This window comes from Cnephaeus nilssonii, assembly GCF_951640355.1.
Source record: "Cnephaeus nilssonii genome assembly, chromosome: 5".
Taxonomy (NCBI): domain Eukaryota; kingdom Metazoa; phylum Chordata; class Mammalia; order Chiroptera; family Vespertilionidae; genus Cnephaeus; species Cnephaeus nilssonii.
Genome location: NC_137076.1, coordinates 27,146,549 through 27,163,296, shown reverse-complemented (window position 1 = coordinate 27,163,296; position 16,748 = coordinate 27,146,549). Strand labels below are relative to the sequence as shown.

Sequence of the window (16,748 nt, the reverse complement as noted above, 5' to 3'; positions counted from 1 at the left end):
TCCACACATTGCAAATATATTTTTTCTCTGTGGCTTGCGTTTTCACAATTCTTATGGTGTCTTTGCATGAACAGAAGTCATTAATTTTAATGTAGCCAAATGTATCATTATTGTCCTTCATTCTTTGTACTTCTGCCTTATTCAAGAAACCTCTCTTTATTCTGAGGTCATGAATATGTTCTCCTTTATTATCATCTAAGACCCTTATACTACCGGTTTTCAAAAATAGACTTTTCTGGTGGACTGTGAGTAAGGCCAAGTACCTGTGGTCTAATTAATTGTACTAGTACTGTGTCCACCAACAAGGCCCTTCATGTCAGATGTCACCATTGTGAGAAACTGAGTATTGGGTACGTGGAACTTCTCTAATATTTTTATGACTTATTATGTCTATAATTATTTCAGATAGGCTTTTAATCCACCTGGGATCTTTGTAAATTTTGTGAACTAGAGAATTAGGAAACCATCAGTGAATTAGGAATAGAGTGGAAGTTCCCCAAATTGGTAAAGGACGTTTATGAAGCCCTACACCTAACATAATCTATAACAGGGAAGACCCCATGCCTTCCATGGAAGATGTCACTACTCTGATATAAAATAATGCTGCAAGTCCTAGCCAGCACACTAAGGAAGTAAAGGAGGAGACTAAAAAACTGAAATTAAAAATATCATACCACTTTAAGTGACTAAAAAATACTTAGATATAAACCTACCCAAAACATATACTGAACATGTATGTTTAAAACTATAAAATGCTGCCCAGCTGGTGTGGCTCAGTGGTTGAGTGTTGACCTATGAACCAGGAGGTCATGGTTTGATTCCCGGTCAGGGCACTTGCCTGGGTTGCGGGCTCTATCTCCAGTGTGGGGCATGCAGGAGGCAGCCAATCAATGATTCTCTCTCATCATTGATGTTTCTATCTCTCTCTTTCCCCTTTCCTTTCTGAAATCGATAAAAAATATATTAAAAAAAGAAAACGATAAAACGCTGTTGAAAGAAATTAAAGATATAAATAAATGGAGAAGCATACTATATTCATGGATTGGAAGACTCAACAGCAATCATGTCAGTTATTTCCCAAATGATATGTAGGTTTAGCGATTCCTATCAACATTCTAGTGAGACTTTTTATAGATATAGACAGCTTATTGTAAAATTTAAATGAAAAGGCAAAGAAACTAGAATAGCTGAAATAATTTTGAAAAAAAGAATAAAGGGGAAGGAATCACTCTACTTGACTGATTATAGCCACATTAATCAAACTGTGTGATATTGGTGAAGAGATAGATACATAGACCAATGGAACAGAACAGGGAACTCAGAAATACATCCATACATTTATGACCCACTGATTTTTGATAAAAATGCAAAAGCATTTCTATAAAGGAAGATAGTAGTTTCAACAAATGGTGCTTTAGTCAATGGATATGAGTTGGCAACACACAAATACCCCTCCCCCTCCCCAACTAAAACAGAACAAACGAAAACTCAACCTAGATTCCTGCTCAAGATGGCGATGTAGGAAGACCCTGAACCCATCTCCTCCCCCACATACAACAGCTCTACTAGTATAGCTACATATGGAACAGTGTTCTCTGAAAAACACCACCTCTTTCACATAGGGCAAACAAGGAAAAAGCCACACAGGAGCAGGGAAAAAGGCTGACACGTCGCCGCCATAATCCCCCCCTTGGCACAACAACCCACAATCGGAAGGAAACTCAGAACTTTGCCCTGAGAAGCGAAGTCTCCTTTTCCACATTGGACATCCCTGCTTTTAAGATGAGCACCTAAGAGATGAGCCCTCAAAACATCTAGCATTGAAAACGAATGGGGCTCATCCCCACAGGATCTGTGGGGCTGCGGCAAATGTAGAAAGGATTCTTAAAGGGCTGGTGCCAGGCTCAGTTGGCCAGGGCCCAGCACAGAAGAAGCGCTTTTGCAAAGTGCCCAGATTTTATGCGAAAGAGACTCATTTGCTAATTGTAACGCAGGGCCTGCTGGGATGCTTTCCGGAGGCAGAGGCTGATAGGTACCAACCCCTCTGACTCCCTCATTTTTTTCTTTTTCTTCTTTTTTCTCTTTCTGTTGGGTGCCCTCCCCTTGTCCTACCCTGCCTTCCCCCCCCCCCCCCGCCTCCCCCCCCCCCCCCCCGCCCCGCTTGCTTCAGCCAGTGGGATTTAATGAACAAACTGAACTACCAAGCAAAATAGGATAAACTCATAGATAGAGAGCAGGCAGACAGCTGGGGGGTGGGGGTGGGCTGGGGAGGGGTGGAGGGATTGAACAAAAAAGAGAGAGAACCGATGGACATGAACAACAGTGTGGTGATGGGGATAGAGGGGAAAGGGTTGTGGACGAAAGGAGCCACATGCTAACCTGACAAGCTCAGGGGAGGCCTGCGTGGCAGTCTTGCAAACCCAGAGACCTGGAATAACCACAAAGGATGGTTTGAAAATTAAATATTTAACTACAAACAGGTTATAGTGGGTAGTCATGTCCTAGTCCGATATCTTCTCTGACAAAGATCAACTTAGATCTTCTTTACTGAGCCCACTTGCCTTTTTGCCTCTAAGATAACATATCTGTGAGATGTCTGTGAGATGTCTGGGTAACTTGTAACTTCCTTTACCCCGGATCCCTCAGGGCACAACAATGGCACCGGGACATTCCCTCATTGTTATCAAGTTAATTGTCAACTGTTAATTACGTTAGTTAAAGTATCCTGTATCCATCACTGTAAGAGAAGCACATGTCCATCATTTCACTTTTTACCCTATCCCAGAGGTTTCCCCGTTTTGCTTTGTCCCACCTCCCTAATCTGTCACCAATGGATTTCATGTAACTCACCTATGTCCCTTTCCTTTGATTTCAATGTATAAATATAGATGTAACCCTGCATTCTATGGAGCATTATCTCAATTCATTGAGGTTCTGCTTCCCGGCATATGTCGACAGTTTGGCTCAAATAAACTCACAAAATTCTTTACAGGTTTCAATGGTTTTTTTTCGTTAACAGGGTGGAGGTGGAAGAGGGCATAGAGGGGATAAAAGGTGGTGGAAAAATAAAAATAAAAATGGCAAAAAAGTAGTATTATTAAATTGGAATTCCATTGATTCGATAGACCCATTTGGGGATAATAAACACCTTTACAATATTGAATATTCCAAACAATAAACATGGTAACTCCCTTCACTTATTTTTGTTTTCTTAAATGTTTCTAAAAGTTCCATAATATTTACGACAGAGGTCTTTTGCTCCTTTTTGCCAAATTTGTCATATTTTATACCTTTAAATTGCTTCCTCTTTAAAAACTAATTTTTTGTGTGTGTAGATGGTACTTAGAAATTCAACATTAATTTTTATACTGAGAAACCTCATGAAACTAACTAATCTGAAAATATATTTGGTATTATTTTTTGGTAAATTTCTAATGAAATTTTAAACTGATCGACATAGTTTAAAACACTTATTTCAATGTCTGTAACATCTCAGACATTTCCAGTAAATGTCTCAGTAATGTTCAGCCTTTATTTTTCTCAAACATAAACATTTAAGTAAAGCTTGTTTCTAAATAATGCTTTAACGTCATCCCACAAATTTAGGTATTTCACTATTTTCATTATTGTTCAGTTCAAAATGTCTAGTTTCCATTACAGTTTCTCTTTTGACCCATGGGTTATTTGGAAGTAATTGCTAATTTTTAAGCATTTGACTTTTTTTCTTGCTAATATATATTTTTTAAATTTCTAGCTTAATTGAACTGGGGTCAGTGGAACACTCTATGTTATTTCTGGGAAAAATCTTTCCATGGAGACATAATTCACATGCCACATGACCTGAATTAGACAAACTGCAAAGTTTGAAGGCACAGTCCCCCAAACTGCCCCGACTTCTAATAACCACGGAAAGTTCCAGGGGTTCCCAAAAGCACACTCAGGTTTATCCATTTGCAAGAAGCATTTACCGAAAGCTGTTACACTCACACAGCTTATTGCAGGGAAAAGACACATGTTCAAATGAGCCAAAGGAAGCGGTACGTAGAGCGGGGTCCAGGATGGTCCCAAACACACCGCTCCCCTGGGCCTTTCCTCACGGAGTCAGGGTGTGCAGCCTTGAAGACATTGGAGAGCGACCATAGGCACAGAGTCACTCCCCCAAGCCTCGGTGTCCATAGACCATGTCTACAGACGCATGCCTGATTAATTGCTTGATGGCCCATGTGGCAACCTCAGTCCCCAGGTCAGTTGACACTGCGTGATCCAAAGCTCCACCCTAAATCACACTGTTGGTCTTTTTGGCACAGCCAATCTTCACTCTGATTATCAGGTGAGCCTGCTCCCGCCTTAAGATCTGGTGTGGTCAGCTCTCAACCTAAACAAAGACCCTCCTAGGAGCTATAACATAGATTACCTTCCAGGAGACAAGGGTGAAGGTCTGACCTCTCTTGGGCAAGGCCAAATTCTTTGCTACACATCACAAATGGCACCCTTTTAAAGTACTGTACACAGTTCAGTGGTGTTTAGTATATTCAGTGTTGTGCAGCCATGAACACTGTTGACTTCTAGGGTATTTTCATCATCCAAAAAAGAAACTGTTCTGTTAGCATCACTCTGCACTTCTACTTCGTGCCTCCCCTGAGGTCTTGGCAACCACTTATCTACTTCTGTCTCTAAGGATTTGACTATCCCAGACATTTCATATAAATGGAGTCATAGAACATTTGGCCTTTTATGTCTTGCTTCTTTTACCTAGCAAATTACACAATGTTGAAGCATGTGTATCGATGCTTCATTCCTTTTTTATGGCTGAATATTATTCCATTGTATGGATATATCACATTTTGTTCATTGGTCGATGAACATATGGGTTGTTTTTGATTACTATAAATAATGCTGCTATGAACATTCATGTTTTTGTGTGGGAACATGTTTTCAGTTCTCTTGGGAAGGTAACCAGCCATAAGGCCAGTTTCTTCCAGTCTTTCTTGGCCTATAAGCTCAAAACATGCCCCCACAGGGCTGCACTCCCCTGCTGGTGGATAGACTCAACTTGAAGACGTTCTGCTGTTATCAACATCTGGGTCCTGGGATATCTGAGCTCTGAGGGAACTTGCAGATTAAAGGAGGGAGGTCCTATTTACCCAAACTGGGATGCTTGAAAAATCATGGAAGGAAAAGAGAATTATCATGTCATCAAAACTAAAGAATGGAAGGACCGTGATGGCTACCTGCTCCAGCCCAGAATCAGACACTTCAGTTGCCTGTACAATGTCCCCATCACGTGCTTTTGGAAGACCTGCAGGGGAGAAGAATTTTCTGTAGCTTTGACAGCTCCTCTAGATTAAAAATATCACGTATATCCTACCTCGGGGAGTTGAAATCCATTTCTTTGTGATGTCTACCTTAAGGTCATAAAGCACATTCTTTTTTTCTCCCCTTTCAATTCACGTGGACCAGGGCCATACACAACATTCTGCTCCCTGTTAATCAAGTAGGCCCCCCAGGAGTCTGAAGGCCGGACCCCTTTTTCTAAACCACCTTTTCTTCTATGTATCCTGAGAGCCTTCCCTTCAACTAAAGGCAACCCATCAGCTCCTCTTGTTATAAAATCCAACTCCTGAGCGCCTTCCTTTCAACTAAAGGCAACCCATCAGTTCCTCTTGTTATAAAATCCAACTCCTGAGCCCTGAGGAGCACCCTATAATAAACCCCAAGAGGAGAGGAGCCAACGCATCCCTCTCGTAGAGGACAGGGAACCTCAGCTTGGCTTTGCGAGAGCTCTCCCCTCACTCAGCATGCAGGTGCCACCTACCGGCTTTGGTGGCTCTCCCACAGCCGCTTCAGGCCTTGGTCAGCCAGGCCTTCCAAGATGAGGAGGTGGATCTTCCCATCCAGCAGGTGGAAGCCGGTGAGCACATCCAGGTCCGGCCTTTCCTGGATCTTCACCCGAATCTTAAAGGCAGACAGGATCTGCTGGATGTTCGTGATGGGGTAGGAGTCCAGGTCGAGGGCTTTGGCATTGATCATGGTGATGTCCTGCAGCAGGCTGTACAGGAGGGAGATCTTCTTGGTGTCAAACACGAAAACGATGCGGCCAAACTGGGTGCCCGTGAAGTCTGAGTCGGGGGCCTCTGCCATGGCCCGCAGGGGCACCGTGACGTCCACTCGCAGCTTGAGCAGGGAGTTGGCGTCTATGTAGTTGCCCATGGGCATTGGGCCGTGATGGGCATCTGTGGGGACCCTAAACCCCACAACCTTCCTGCTCCTGTTGTCCTCGTCATGGTGCGTGGGCTTGGACTCACAGTTGTGGATGGGGATAGCCAAGTTCAAGTACTTGTGGCCGAGGAGGAGGTCAGCAAAACTTACCCGGGCGACTCCATACGGGTCCCACATTTTGTTTTGGGATTCAAAGGGGTTGTTCTTTGTCTCGTTGGGAGAGATGAAGGCCTGGAAGTTGATGTATGAATCCAGAGGGTCCTCCCCAAACAGGGTGGGCTTCCGGGAATACTCCTCTGACTTTCGGTCTCGATCATGAACTTCTACCACCATTGGGGGGCCCTCCAGGTATTCCCTCAGGTCCTTGGAGTTCATTGCCCCAAGGAAGATGACATTGACGTCCTGGAAGGAGACGTGGTTTCCATGGGGCTGCCCCTCAGTCTGGTGAACCGGAGTCTTATGAAACTGGTACTTGCAGTACACGGGGGTGCAGAGCCTCTGTGAGAGAGCCGGGGGACATCACGTCATTGCGCTGCAGTGGCAGCCACCCTGTCTCTCCTCTAAAGGAAGGCTCCCGGTTGCAGGGGCTCAAGTCCCAGTGCCACACTCACCTCCCACAGCCCCTGCAGTCTGGGCCTCCTCATCCACAAACACCTTGCTCTGCAAGATCATTCCCAGGACTGAGTGACACACGTGACAGCGCCAAGCTGGTGGCGGGCACAGGAAAGGGCTCAGTTTACTCACTACGTCTTCCTCCCGGATTGTGAATGCCATGAAGACAGGCCATGGACCTTTTTCACGTCTATATTTCTAGGTCTCAGGTCAAGGTTAGGCAAAAAATAAAAAAGGTGGACGCAAGTGAACCAGACATACATCTGGGAGTTGGCACAGGCTCATCTTTACCATATTAAGCATCCACCTGGGAAGCTGCGACAAGGGGAAGAACGGTTCAGAGAGGTTTGGGGCTTGTGAGAGGTTGGAAAATGAAATGGAAAAGGGGGCAGAGCTGTGTTGAGCCAGGGACTAGGGAGCCTTTGCACATGTTCACCGTGGTAATAAAAAACTAACTGTTACAAAAGTTGTGACCTGAATTCATATTCAAAGTGTCCTATTTATTTTACACTGATGCTGGAATTTATTTTAAAACAATCCTGGGGTTGGTAGTGCTCCCTGGTACCTCGAAGAAGGACTTAAGAAGCCTTTCTGCAGAAACCCACTTTCAAACTAGGCCTCAAAGAACTCCCACAGAGAAAGGTCCACTGAACCTGAGATCGTAGCAAAAAATCACAAAACACCTCAGGGGAGCATGGTCCTATGAGCCAAACCAGGTGCACAAAGGCCTAAGGTATACTAATAATCAGATACATAAAACACACATCACATTTAAAAAATTAGAAACGTCATCACAGTCAAAGCTATCAGAGTTCTATTTACTAGCCATGAATCATTTAAAAATGAAACAATTTAAACAGCACCTATAATAGCATATGTCTTTAAAAAATGCTTAAGAGGAAATAAAATGGAAGATGTATAAAACATATACACTGAAAACTATAAAACATTGCAGACAGAAATTAAAGAAAGTCTACATAGTGAACTATACAATTTTCATGGTCAGGAAAATGGAGTTAATTCTAGATGAGTCACAGACCCAAACATAAAAGCTGAAATTATATATCTTCTAGAAGAAAACATTAGAGAGTATCTTCATGAATTTAAGGTGTGAAAAGGTTTATTTGACAGGACACAAAAAACACTAGTCATAACAGGAAAAGTTGATAAAATGGACCTCATCATAGACACTATTAAGAAAATTAAAGTCAAGCCTCAGACTGACAAAAAATGTCATATATATCCTATATAATAAAAACCTAATATGCTAAGTGTCCAGTTGTCTGGTTGGCCATTCAACCAATCAAAGCGTAATATGCTAATGATATGCTAAGGCAACTCAACTGCTTGCTATGATGTGCACTGACCACTAGGGGGCAGGCAGTTGATTGGTAGGTTAGCCTGCTGCTGGGTTCCAGCTGATAGGGACTGAGCAAGATGGGCCGGACACACCCATAGTCCTCCTGCAGTCCCTCCCTGGCTGGCCAACCTCCCGTGTCCCTCTCCAGCCCTGATCGTGCACCAGTGGGGGTCCCTCAGCCTGGCCTGCGCACTCTGGCAATCCAGGCTGAGGATCCCCCACCCTGAGTGCATGAATTTCGTGCACCGGGCCTCATATATATATATGGCAAAGGACTTGTATACAGAAAATAAAAAAGAACATCTAGAAAATAATAAAAACAAACAATTACTGTGCAGAAGCTTATAAAACCGAAACTGATAAGACACAAAAGACAGTATGGTGGTTACTAGAGGGAAGGTGGTAGGGAGGTAGTAAAGGGTAAAGGGTGTCAAATATATGTTGGCAAAAGATGACTTGACTTTGGGTGGTGGGCACACATACAATATACTTATCATGTATCATAGAGATGTACACCCGAAACCTATGGAACCTTATTAACTAATGTCACCCTAATAAATTTAAATAAAAAGGTGGGTAAAGGGGAAAAAGGGGGACACCTGCAATAATGTCAACATTAAAAATTTTTGCCCTAGCTGGTTTGGCTCAGTGGATAGTGTGTTGGCCATTGGCCTGCGGACTGAAGAGTCCCGGGATCAATTCCAGTCAAGGGCACATGCTTGGGTTGTGTGCTCGATCCCCAGTGTGGGGTGTGCAGGAGGCAGCCAATCAATGATTCTCTCTCATCATTGATGTTTCTTATATATATATATATATATATATATATATATATATTATTGATTTTTTACAGAGAGTAAGGGAGAGGAATAGAGAGTTAGAAACATCGATGAGAGAGAAACATCGATCAGCTGCCTCCTGCACACACCCTACTGGGTATGTGCCCGCAACCAAGGTACATGCCCTTGACCGGAATCGAACCTGGGACCTTTCAGTCCGCAGGCCGACGCTCTATCCACTGAGCCAAACCGGTTAGGGCTTATCATTGATGTTTCTATCTCGCTCTCTCTCCCTCTCCCTTCTTCTCTGAAATAAAGAAAAATATCTTTTAAGAAAAAATTTTAGCAACCAAAAATGAACAATTAAAAATAGTCAGAGGAACTTTTAAATCTGTTTAAATGGAGTAAAGGCATACCCCACCTTGCATTCTCCCAGTGAATGCACCTAAAAATCCTAGACAGAATGCATGAAGCAGCTTATTAGAGGGCGCTGAAAAGTAAAAGGAAATGGGCAGACTGGTGACGGAGACCAAACTCATAGAGTTTCCTGGGTTTTATTTTCCTCCCGTGTGTTCCTGACTGGGCTTAGAATTGTGTACCCCAGAATTGTGTACCAGGCATGGACAGAGAGCGCTAAGAGAAACCCTCTATTTCTGGTCTAAGGAGTGGGTGTGAGGATCCCTATGGGACAGAGTGGGGGGAAATACCCTGGTGATTTTCTTTCCCGGAGTCTCCTGATCACTTTGTAAATTATATAAATGTTTAATCACCTTTTTGTACATCTAAAACTAATATAATATTGTATGTCAAAACTGTAATTGAAAAATACATTTAAAAAGTAAAAACCTGGAGAATTAGCAAATTAAAATATATAACTGAATGGATTACCCATGTTTACACAAAAAGACAAAGATATCTTTCTTATACAATAAAAGGCTAATATGCAAATCAACCAAATGGTGGAACAACTGGTTGCTCAATGCAGGAGCTGCCCCCTGGTGGTCAGTGCGCGCCCATAAGGGGAGCACCTCTCAGCCAGAAGCCAGGCTCACGGCTGGTGAGCACAGCAGTGGTGGTGGGAGCCTCTCCTGCCTCCATGGCAGTCGGACATCCCCCAAGAGCTCCTAGACTACGAGGGGGCACAGGCTGGGCTGAGGGAACCCCCCTCCCCAGTGCACAAACTTCATGCACCAGGCCTCTGGTAACAAATAAAAAGAAATGAATAAGAGGAAATGGAGGAGAATGGGATTAGATCTAACATATAGCTAGCTGACAAATACAACAACAGAAAGGTGAAAACAGAGAAGATAAGGATAGAGAATTTAAGAACACATCAAAGACATTAGGCTGAAGAAGCATATCTCCCATCATTTAACCTTTTCTCAAAAAGCTACAGGAGGATGAGCTCCAGCATAATCAGGGCGCAAACAAAGCAAGAGGAAGACAGAGGATCCAGGGACAGGGCGCCCACCAAGAGAGGGAAAAGGGAACTTGCAAGACAAACAGCAGTGCTAACCCAGCTGGTTCAAGATAAGCCGGCACTGCTGCTGTAACAAGGAAGTCTCAGGCTCCTTCCGAAGGCAGTATCACTGCCCCCATTGGAAGAACACCCGTGGGAGACCTCAAGACTTGGAAGCTCCTAACCCCAGAAACCCAATATCTTTCATGCCTCGCTGTGAGACCCTAAATGGCGAAATGGGGGTGATTATCTACCTCATGGGGTAGTGGCTGGGGAAAGGAGCTCCCCAATCAGTTCATCTGGCTCATTCTTACCTCTAGTTCCTCGATGGGCACAGGTTGCGATGGAAGGCAGGAAATACCTTTGATCTTTATGATCAGGGGGTTTAAGTCCTGCTTTTGCTCCTCTGTCATGATGGGAACTTCCGTTTTTAAAGTCAAAAAACAATCTAAAATGTTGGCAGACATTTTACTGCCATGGCTCACGACAGTTTGCCATCCTAGTGGGGCGGGGGTGGGGGGTGGGGGAAGACACACACAGCATTAGACTGTTACTCGTGACATTCCAAAGACAAGCACAGAGGGATGAGGCAAGCTAAGAAGAGTCAATAATGAAAAAAAGAAATCTTAAAAACACAAAAGAATTGGGAAACATATGCAGACAGCATGTTACACACCAGTTCCTCAAACTGAGTTCCCGTAAGTTCTCTCAGAGAATTTAATTTTCTAAATTTAATCTTGATGGTCATCTAGTAACATAAGCAGGTCCCGAATCCCCTCTCGGGTACAATAAGGAATACAGATAGATACTAGGTACCAGCCATGACAGTCTGATGTAGTTGGCCTTCACACTGTGATGTTAAAAAGCTCCCCAGGGCATTCAGAACCACCATCCTAGTACAGTAGTTACTGGCTGTGTGGCTCCTTAAATTTAAATGAACTAACATTATTATTATTTTTTTGTTTTTTACACTAGTTTAAAAGGCAGTTCCTTCTTCATGAGTCACATTTCAAATGCTTAGGAGCCATGTGTGGCTACGAGCCACGGGATTGGACAATGCAGATATCAGACACCCATCACTGTAGAAAGCTCCGTCGGAAAGCTTTCACGCTAATGTCTACTTTGGGGTCCACCGGTGTCACTTTAACTGCTGTGGTCCAATGAGAAAGCATAGATATTGATGCACAACGTAACGGATGCATTTGAGCCAAGCCACGCGGGCACACCTCCCCCCGTGTTGGTTTTGCAATGGGACAACTAGCACAGAGGGCAGGTGCATCGAGCCATGCACGGCTCCCAGAGAGCTGTGAGAGTGCTTTTCTCATAAAAGGTGTCCATTCACTTCACCAGGCGGGGAGATACTGGTGGAGGGAAAAATGGCAAAAAGCTGCACTTTTGCAAGCAGCGAGGCTAGGTTTAAACCCTACATCTGACTCTTGGTAGTCACATGACCCACAACAAGTTTAGAGGCTCTTGGAGGCTCAATTTACTCCTGTGCAAAATGATACCACAGATACCACCTTTCTTAGTGTGCTGCACATGAAGGTGCCATGAACACGGCCCAGCCCATAGTACATGTTTAAAAAAACCCAGTTCTATTCCTTTCAAATGCTTGTAATTATATTTCTAGGGCACATAAACACCCGGCCACTCATGCTCAGAAACAGTAGGCACTTCCAAAACAGGCCACGGGCCCGTGTGGCAGCTGTCTGCCGAGGCGGTGAGCGTCTCCTGGGGGCGACCCTCCCCGTTCCCACGTGATTCTCTTCAATAAAGCCAGCTCATTAAGGCCACGACTAATTATGATTTGTGTTCTAGCAGTTTGGAAACCCTTTCCTAGAAAAGATTACCCAGTTTAGAAAAAAAATCTCCAAAACAAACATGGAGCGAAATCATCACTCAGAAATTTAGGGAGGTGTCAGCCATAATTGCAGGGTAGGGCTTCCCAACCTCAGTGCTACAGACATTGAGGACAGATCATTCTTTCTAGTGAGGACAGTTAACAGGACCCCACTAGATGCCAAAAGCATCCAGCTCCGGTTTGTGACAATCAAAAATGCCTCCACATAATGCCAAACCTCCCCTGGGGGGCGCCAGTGCCCGTGGTGAGAACCACTGTTCCAGGATAAGGGGGAATTCCGGGCAGGGGAATGGACTCTGTGTGGTTTGTGCACCTACAACTGCTAGACTGAAACATGTGTTAATGCCACGTAATCCTCAAACAATGCTGTGTGGTTGCTATCAGCTCGCCTTGACAGACGGGGAAACTGAGGCCCAGAGATGTTAAGTCATTGTCCAAGGTCTCTCGGCTAATACGTGTTGGGACCAGTGTATAAACCAGTCCTGCTTGGCTGAGATTGGCCCCTCCAAAATGCAATGAAAAATAAGAGTTTATTTGAAACCCAGAGTCTTTTTAGCATCTTTCGGGGTTGCTAGCTGGCCAACATTTACCACTAAAGTCTGCAAACTCTTGGGCTATTTTGAAACTGAAGATGATTACTACAACTAATCATGCTGGTCTTGGAGTAGATCTGATGCTACTACAGCAAACACAAACACAAACACGCACTCGGCCTGCCGAGCCAGGACCGTTCTCAGTTTCTCGCCATCAACCATGACGTCAGCGGGAGGGAGGAGGTTATCTCTCTTTTCTTTGCTGGAGCCCCGCCCAGTGTCCTGACAGAAGCACCTGCCACCTCCACGCCAGCAGCGTCTCTGCGTCCCGCTGTGAGGGTGGACGTTTAGCCACATTGGACAAACACCAGAAACTGTCGGGAACGGGGAGGTGGCGGGGTGAGGGAGGGGAGGGTACCTGCAAGGAGCGGCATTATTGCCAGCTGGACGGAGAAGGCGCCCTGTTTCCAGTGGTCTGCCAGCTTGGCGTCAGGATCCTCCTCGGCTCGGTATTTCCTCCTCCTTCGCCGCCTTCTCCTTACCTCTTCCGACTCTTTCCATTTAACTGAAATCACAGGAGGGCATAAGCGTTAAGAGGAACTCACATGTAAGCTGCCACACGTGAATACCATCAATTCTTCTCAGAGGTTTGGGAAGGTTCTGGAAGCTTCTTGAAGACAGAGGTTGTTCTTTGTGCTGCCGCTCCTTCCAAGCAACCAGATGAGGTGTCTACATGTGGGTAAGCTGACCACTTGCCAGTCACATGCAGGGAGAATTGAGGGGGGTCCTGGCTCTCCACCGGCTACTACCTGAGAACATGGGCAGGAGGGCCTAAAGCTACCATGAGCTATTGGTTCCATTGTGTAGAGGCCAATGAGCTAGATCCACACACATAAGAGACTTAATAGATGCCAGGGGTGGCATTTCCAATCAGTGGGAAGGAATGGACTAGTCAATTAATTATATTGATGATCCATTTGCAGGCAAAGGAAACTATCCGACACCTCATGCCATGTGCAGAGTGAACCGCAGGTTAAAGGTGACTTAAACTATATCTGTAATCTTTTATTTCTTAAAAAAAGAAGAAAGAAGAGATGAAGGAAATATAACAAAATAGTAACACCTAATTATGGGTACATTGTTGTCATATTTTTCTGTGTACTTTTCTATCTTTATCCTATATAATCAAAGGCTAATATGCAAATCAACCGAATGGCGGAATGACCAGTCACTATGACGCGCACTGACCACCAGGGGGCAGATGCTCAATGCAGGAGCTGCCCCCTGGTGGTCAATGCGTTCCCACAGGGGGAGTGCCGCTTAGCCAGAAGCCGGGCTCACAGCTGGGGAGCACAGCGATGGTGGCGGGAGCCTCTCTCACCTCCGCGGCAGTGCTAAGGATCCCTTGGCAGACACCACCTGAGGTGTCCTGGACTGAGAGGGTACAGGCCGGGCTGAAGGATTCCCCCCCAAGTGCATGAATGTCGCGCACCGGGCCTCTAGTTTCAAAATAAAAAGAATGGTTGGAGAATCTCATTAACATGCTGAAAGAACACAAGAAGGAGTGGGGCTGTTTAACCTGAAAAAGGGAAAACTGAGAACAAGCTGAGAGATGCTCAGATATGAAAGTGTGGACTAGTCTTTCAGGGCCTTAAAAACAGGAAAGAATCTTATCAATGGTGTTCCCAGCACCTCGTAGAGAGCCTGACTCAAGCAGTCACTCCTCTTTGCAGTGTCAGCGACGCATCAGAACCAGGGAAAGCAGATGGACTGACTGGGAGCTAAGGAAATGACTTGGAGCAGTTACAGCTGAATGAATGGGGAATGGCCCTCACAGCAGGCTGCCAGCGCACTGGCTCTAGAATTTTCTACCTCCATCTGGAAACCCTATGGCTTGTGAGAAACTGGTGAGCAGATCTAGGACAAAAATGAGGAGGTAGGGCCCAGCCGGAATAGCTCAATGGTGAGTGTCTATCTATGAACCAGGAAGTCACCGTTCAATTCCTGATCAGGGTACATGCCTGGGTTGCTGGCTTGATCCAGAGTGTGGGGCGTGCAGGAGGCAGCCAATCAATGATTCTCTCTCATCATTGATGTTTCTCTCTCTCTCCCTCTCTGAAATCAATAAAAAATATTTTTGAAAAATGAGGAGGTAGATTGCCAGGAACCAATTCCAGCATGTAATAATTACAAGAGTTTCATCAAAAGGTTGGTGAAACTTGGACAGCTCAACAAGGGTGAGCCACATATGTAGTTTACCTGTTGGAAACGGCTAAACGGCACTTCCCCCAAACCTGAATAGGATTGTTAACTGCCAGACAGCTCAGAGCATTTTATTGCCTCCTGTTGGCCAATCACCTGAACAGCTGTAGGCTATTCCCCAAACTGACAGTGCTTCTGTAACCCTACCCTTTGAAGTGTATATCTCCACCTTGCCTTAGGACATATTGTATTAATAAAAGCAGGGTCCTGAGTCAAGGAAGTAGTCTTCAGTTCCTTTAGCTGAAGATCCTCTGACCCCCAATGCCTTTCAAAATTATCTTTCGTCTCCAGACTCTTTAATCATCTACGAATCAGCCCCTTTTTCCAGAATGCTGAACCCTTTGTAAGGCTGGGACAAGAACCCCAGCAGTAGATTTACTGGCCTCTGAGTTTCTTTGCTGCTTGGCAGCCTGTCATTAGGATTGCATGCTTCTGCGTGAGCAGTTCCTACAACCTGGGATGCTCTTTCCCTCATTCCACAATAAGCAAACAGCTTCCTACCTTCCAAGGAGAGTCTTTCCCCCACTCTTTTATGCTTCCCCAACATACTACATACCTACCCTTAACATAGCATCTATCACATAGAATTGTAATTATTTGCTTGAATGTCTCCAGTAGACATTAGCTATTTTCAGGTTTCCCATATTCACAACACCATGGATCAGGAACACAAAAATACTGGAAGAGTGGGAAGGGGTGGATAGATGGGGTAGTGCAGGTAAAGTAAATGGAATGGAATGGAATTAAATGGATGGATGGATGGATGGATGGATGGATGGATGGGTGGGTGGGTGGGTGGCAGGAATGGATGGATGAGGTGAGATAGAATGGATAAGTTGAAAATATGTGCAATATCCTTTTATTTGGAGTAAATTTGGTCAGATAGCAAAGAATCTTATTGAAGTATTTTATAATTCTTCTAAGTCTAGTTATATTATAAAATTCCAAAACCCAATCCTACTTTGAAAGTTTTACTTTTATATTATGTTGGTTAAGCTGCTAAATAATGGTCTTTCAATTAATTCCTTCATCTCCATCACTGTTGCTCCTCCCAAAGAAATAGTTGGTATTCCTGAAATGCTCCATTTGAAAAATTCACAAAGAGAAAAATAAATAAAGGTGAAAAAATCAGGGACCAGAGAGATCTAAGAATCTATTTATTGGACTAAATGTAAAGAAATTAAAAATATAGCATTGCATTTCTCTAAGCTAATGTTTCTCAAATGTCAACATGCACATGAATTACCTGGGAATTTTGTTAAATACAGATTATGGTTTAGTAAGCCTGGGGTGGGCCTGAGACTCCACATTTCTAACAGGCTCCCCAGTAATGCTGGTGCTATTGGGCTGCGGACCACACTTGTACTATCCATTTCTAACCAACTAGAAAATACAGGGTGGACAAAAGTAGGTTTATAGTTGTTCATATGGAAAATAATACATAATTAATAAATAATATCACAAGAATAAACTGTTTCCCGTACTCACAACTGTAAACCTTCTGTTGCCTCCTTTTGCCCACCCTGTATGATGGAAAATAATATATTTTTTAATAAAAGTAACTGGAATTCTAAAATATCCAGGAATTCATTTACAGGAATTATCCACAATGCCTATAGGAAGAAAAAAAAATAAACTCTATTAATAAAGTCATAAAGGAGGACCT

At 44.1% G+C, this 16,748-nt stretch overlaps 1 protein-coding gene across 1 annotated transcript in view; it reads right to left on the bottom strand.

Annotated features, from left to right (window-relative positions):
- The window catches only part of CFAP92 (cilia and flagella associated protein 92 (putative)), a gene marked incomplete at both ends in the record, with an annotated part of 41,908 nt that overhangs the window by 14,426 nt on the left and 10,734 nt on the right, over positions 1-16,748 (bottom strand). Inside the window, 4 exons of the mRNA XM_079773071.1 lie at positions 5,816-6,717; positions 10,741-10,925; positions 13,239-13,385; positions 16,065-16,154. Of these exons, the coding sequence (XP_079629197.1) occupies positions 5,816-6,717; positions 10,741-10,925; positions 13,239-13,385; positions 16,065-16,154 (1,324 nt within the window). The remainder of the gene's footprint in view (positions 1-5,815; positions 6,718-10,740; positions 10,926-13,238; positions 13,386-16,064; positions 16,155-16,748) is intronic.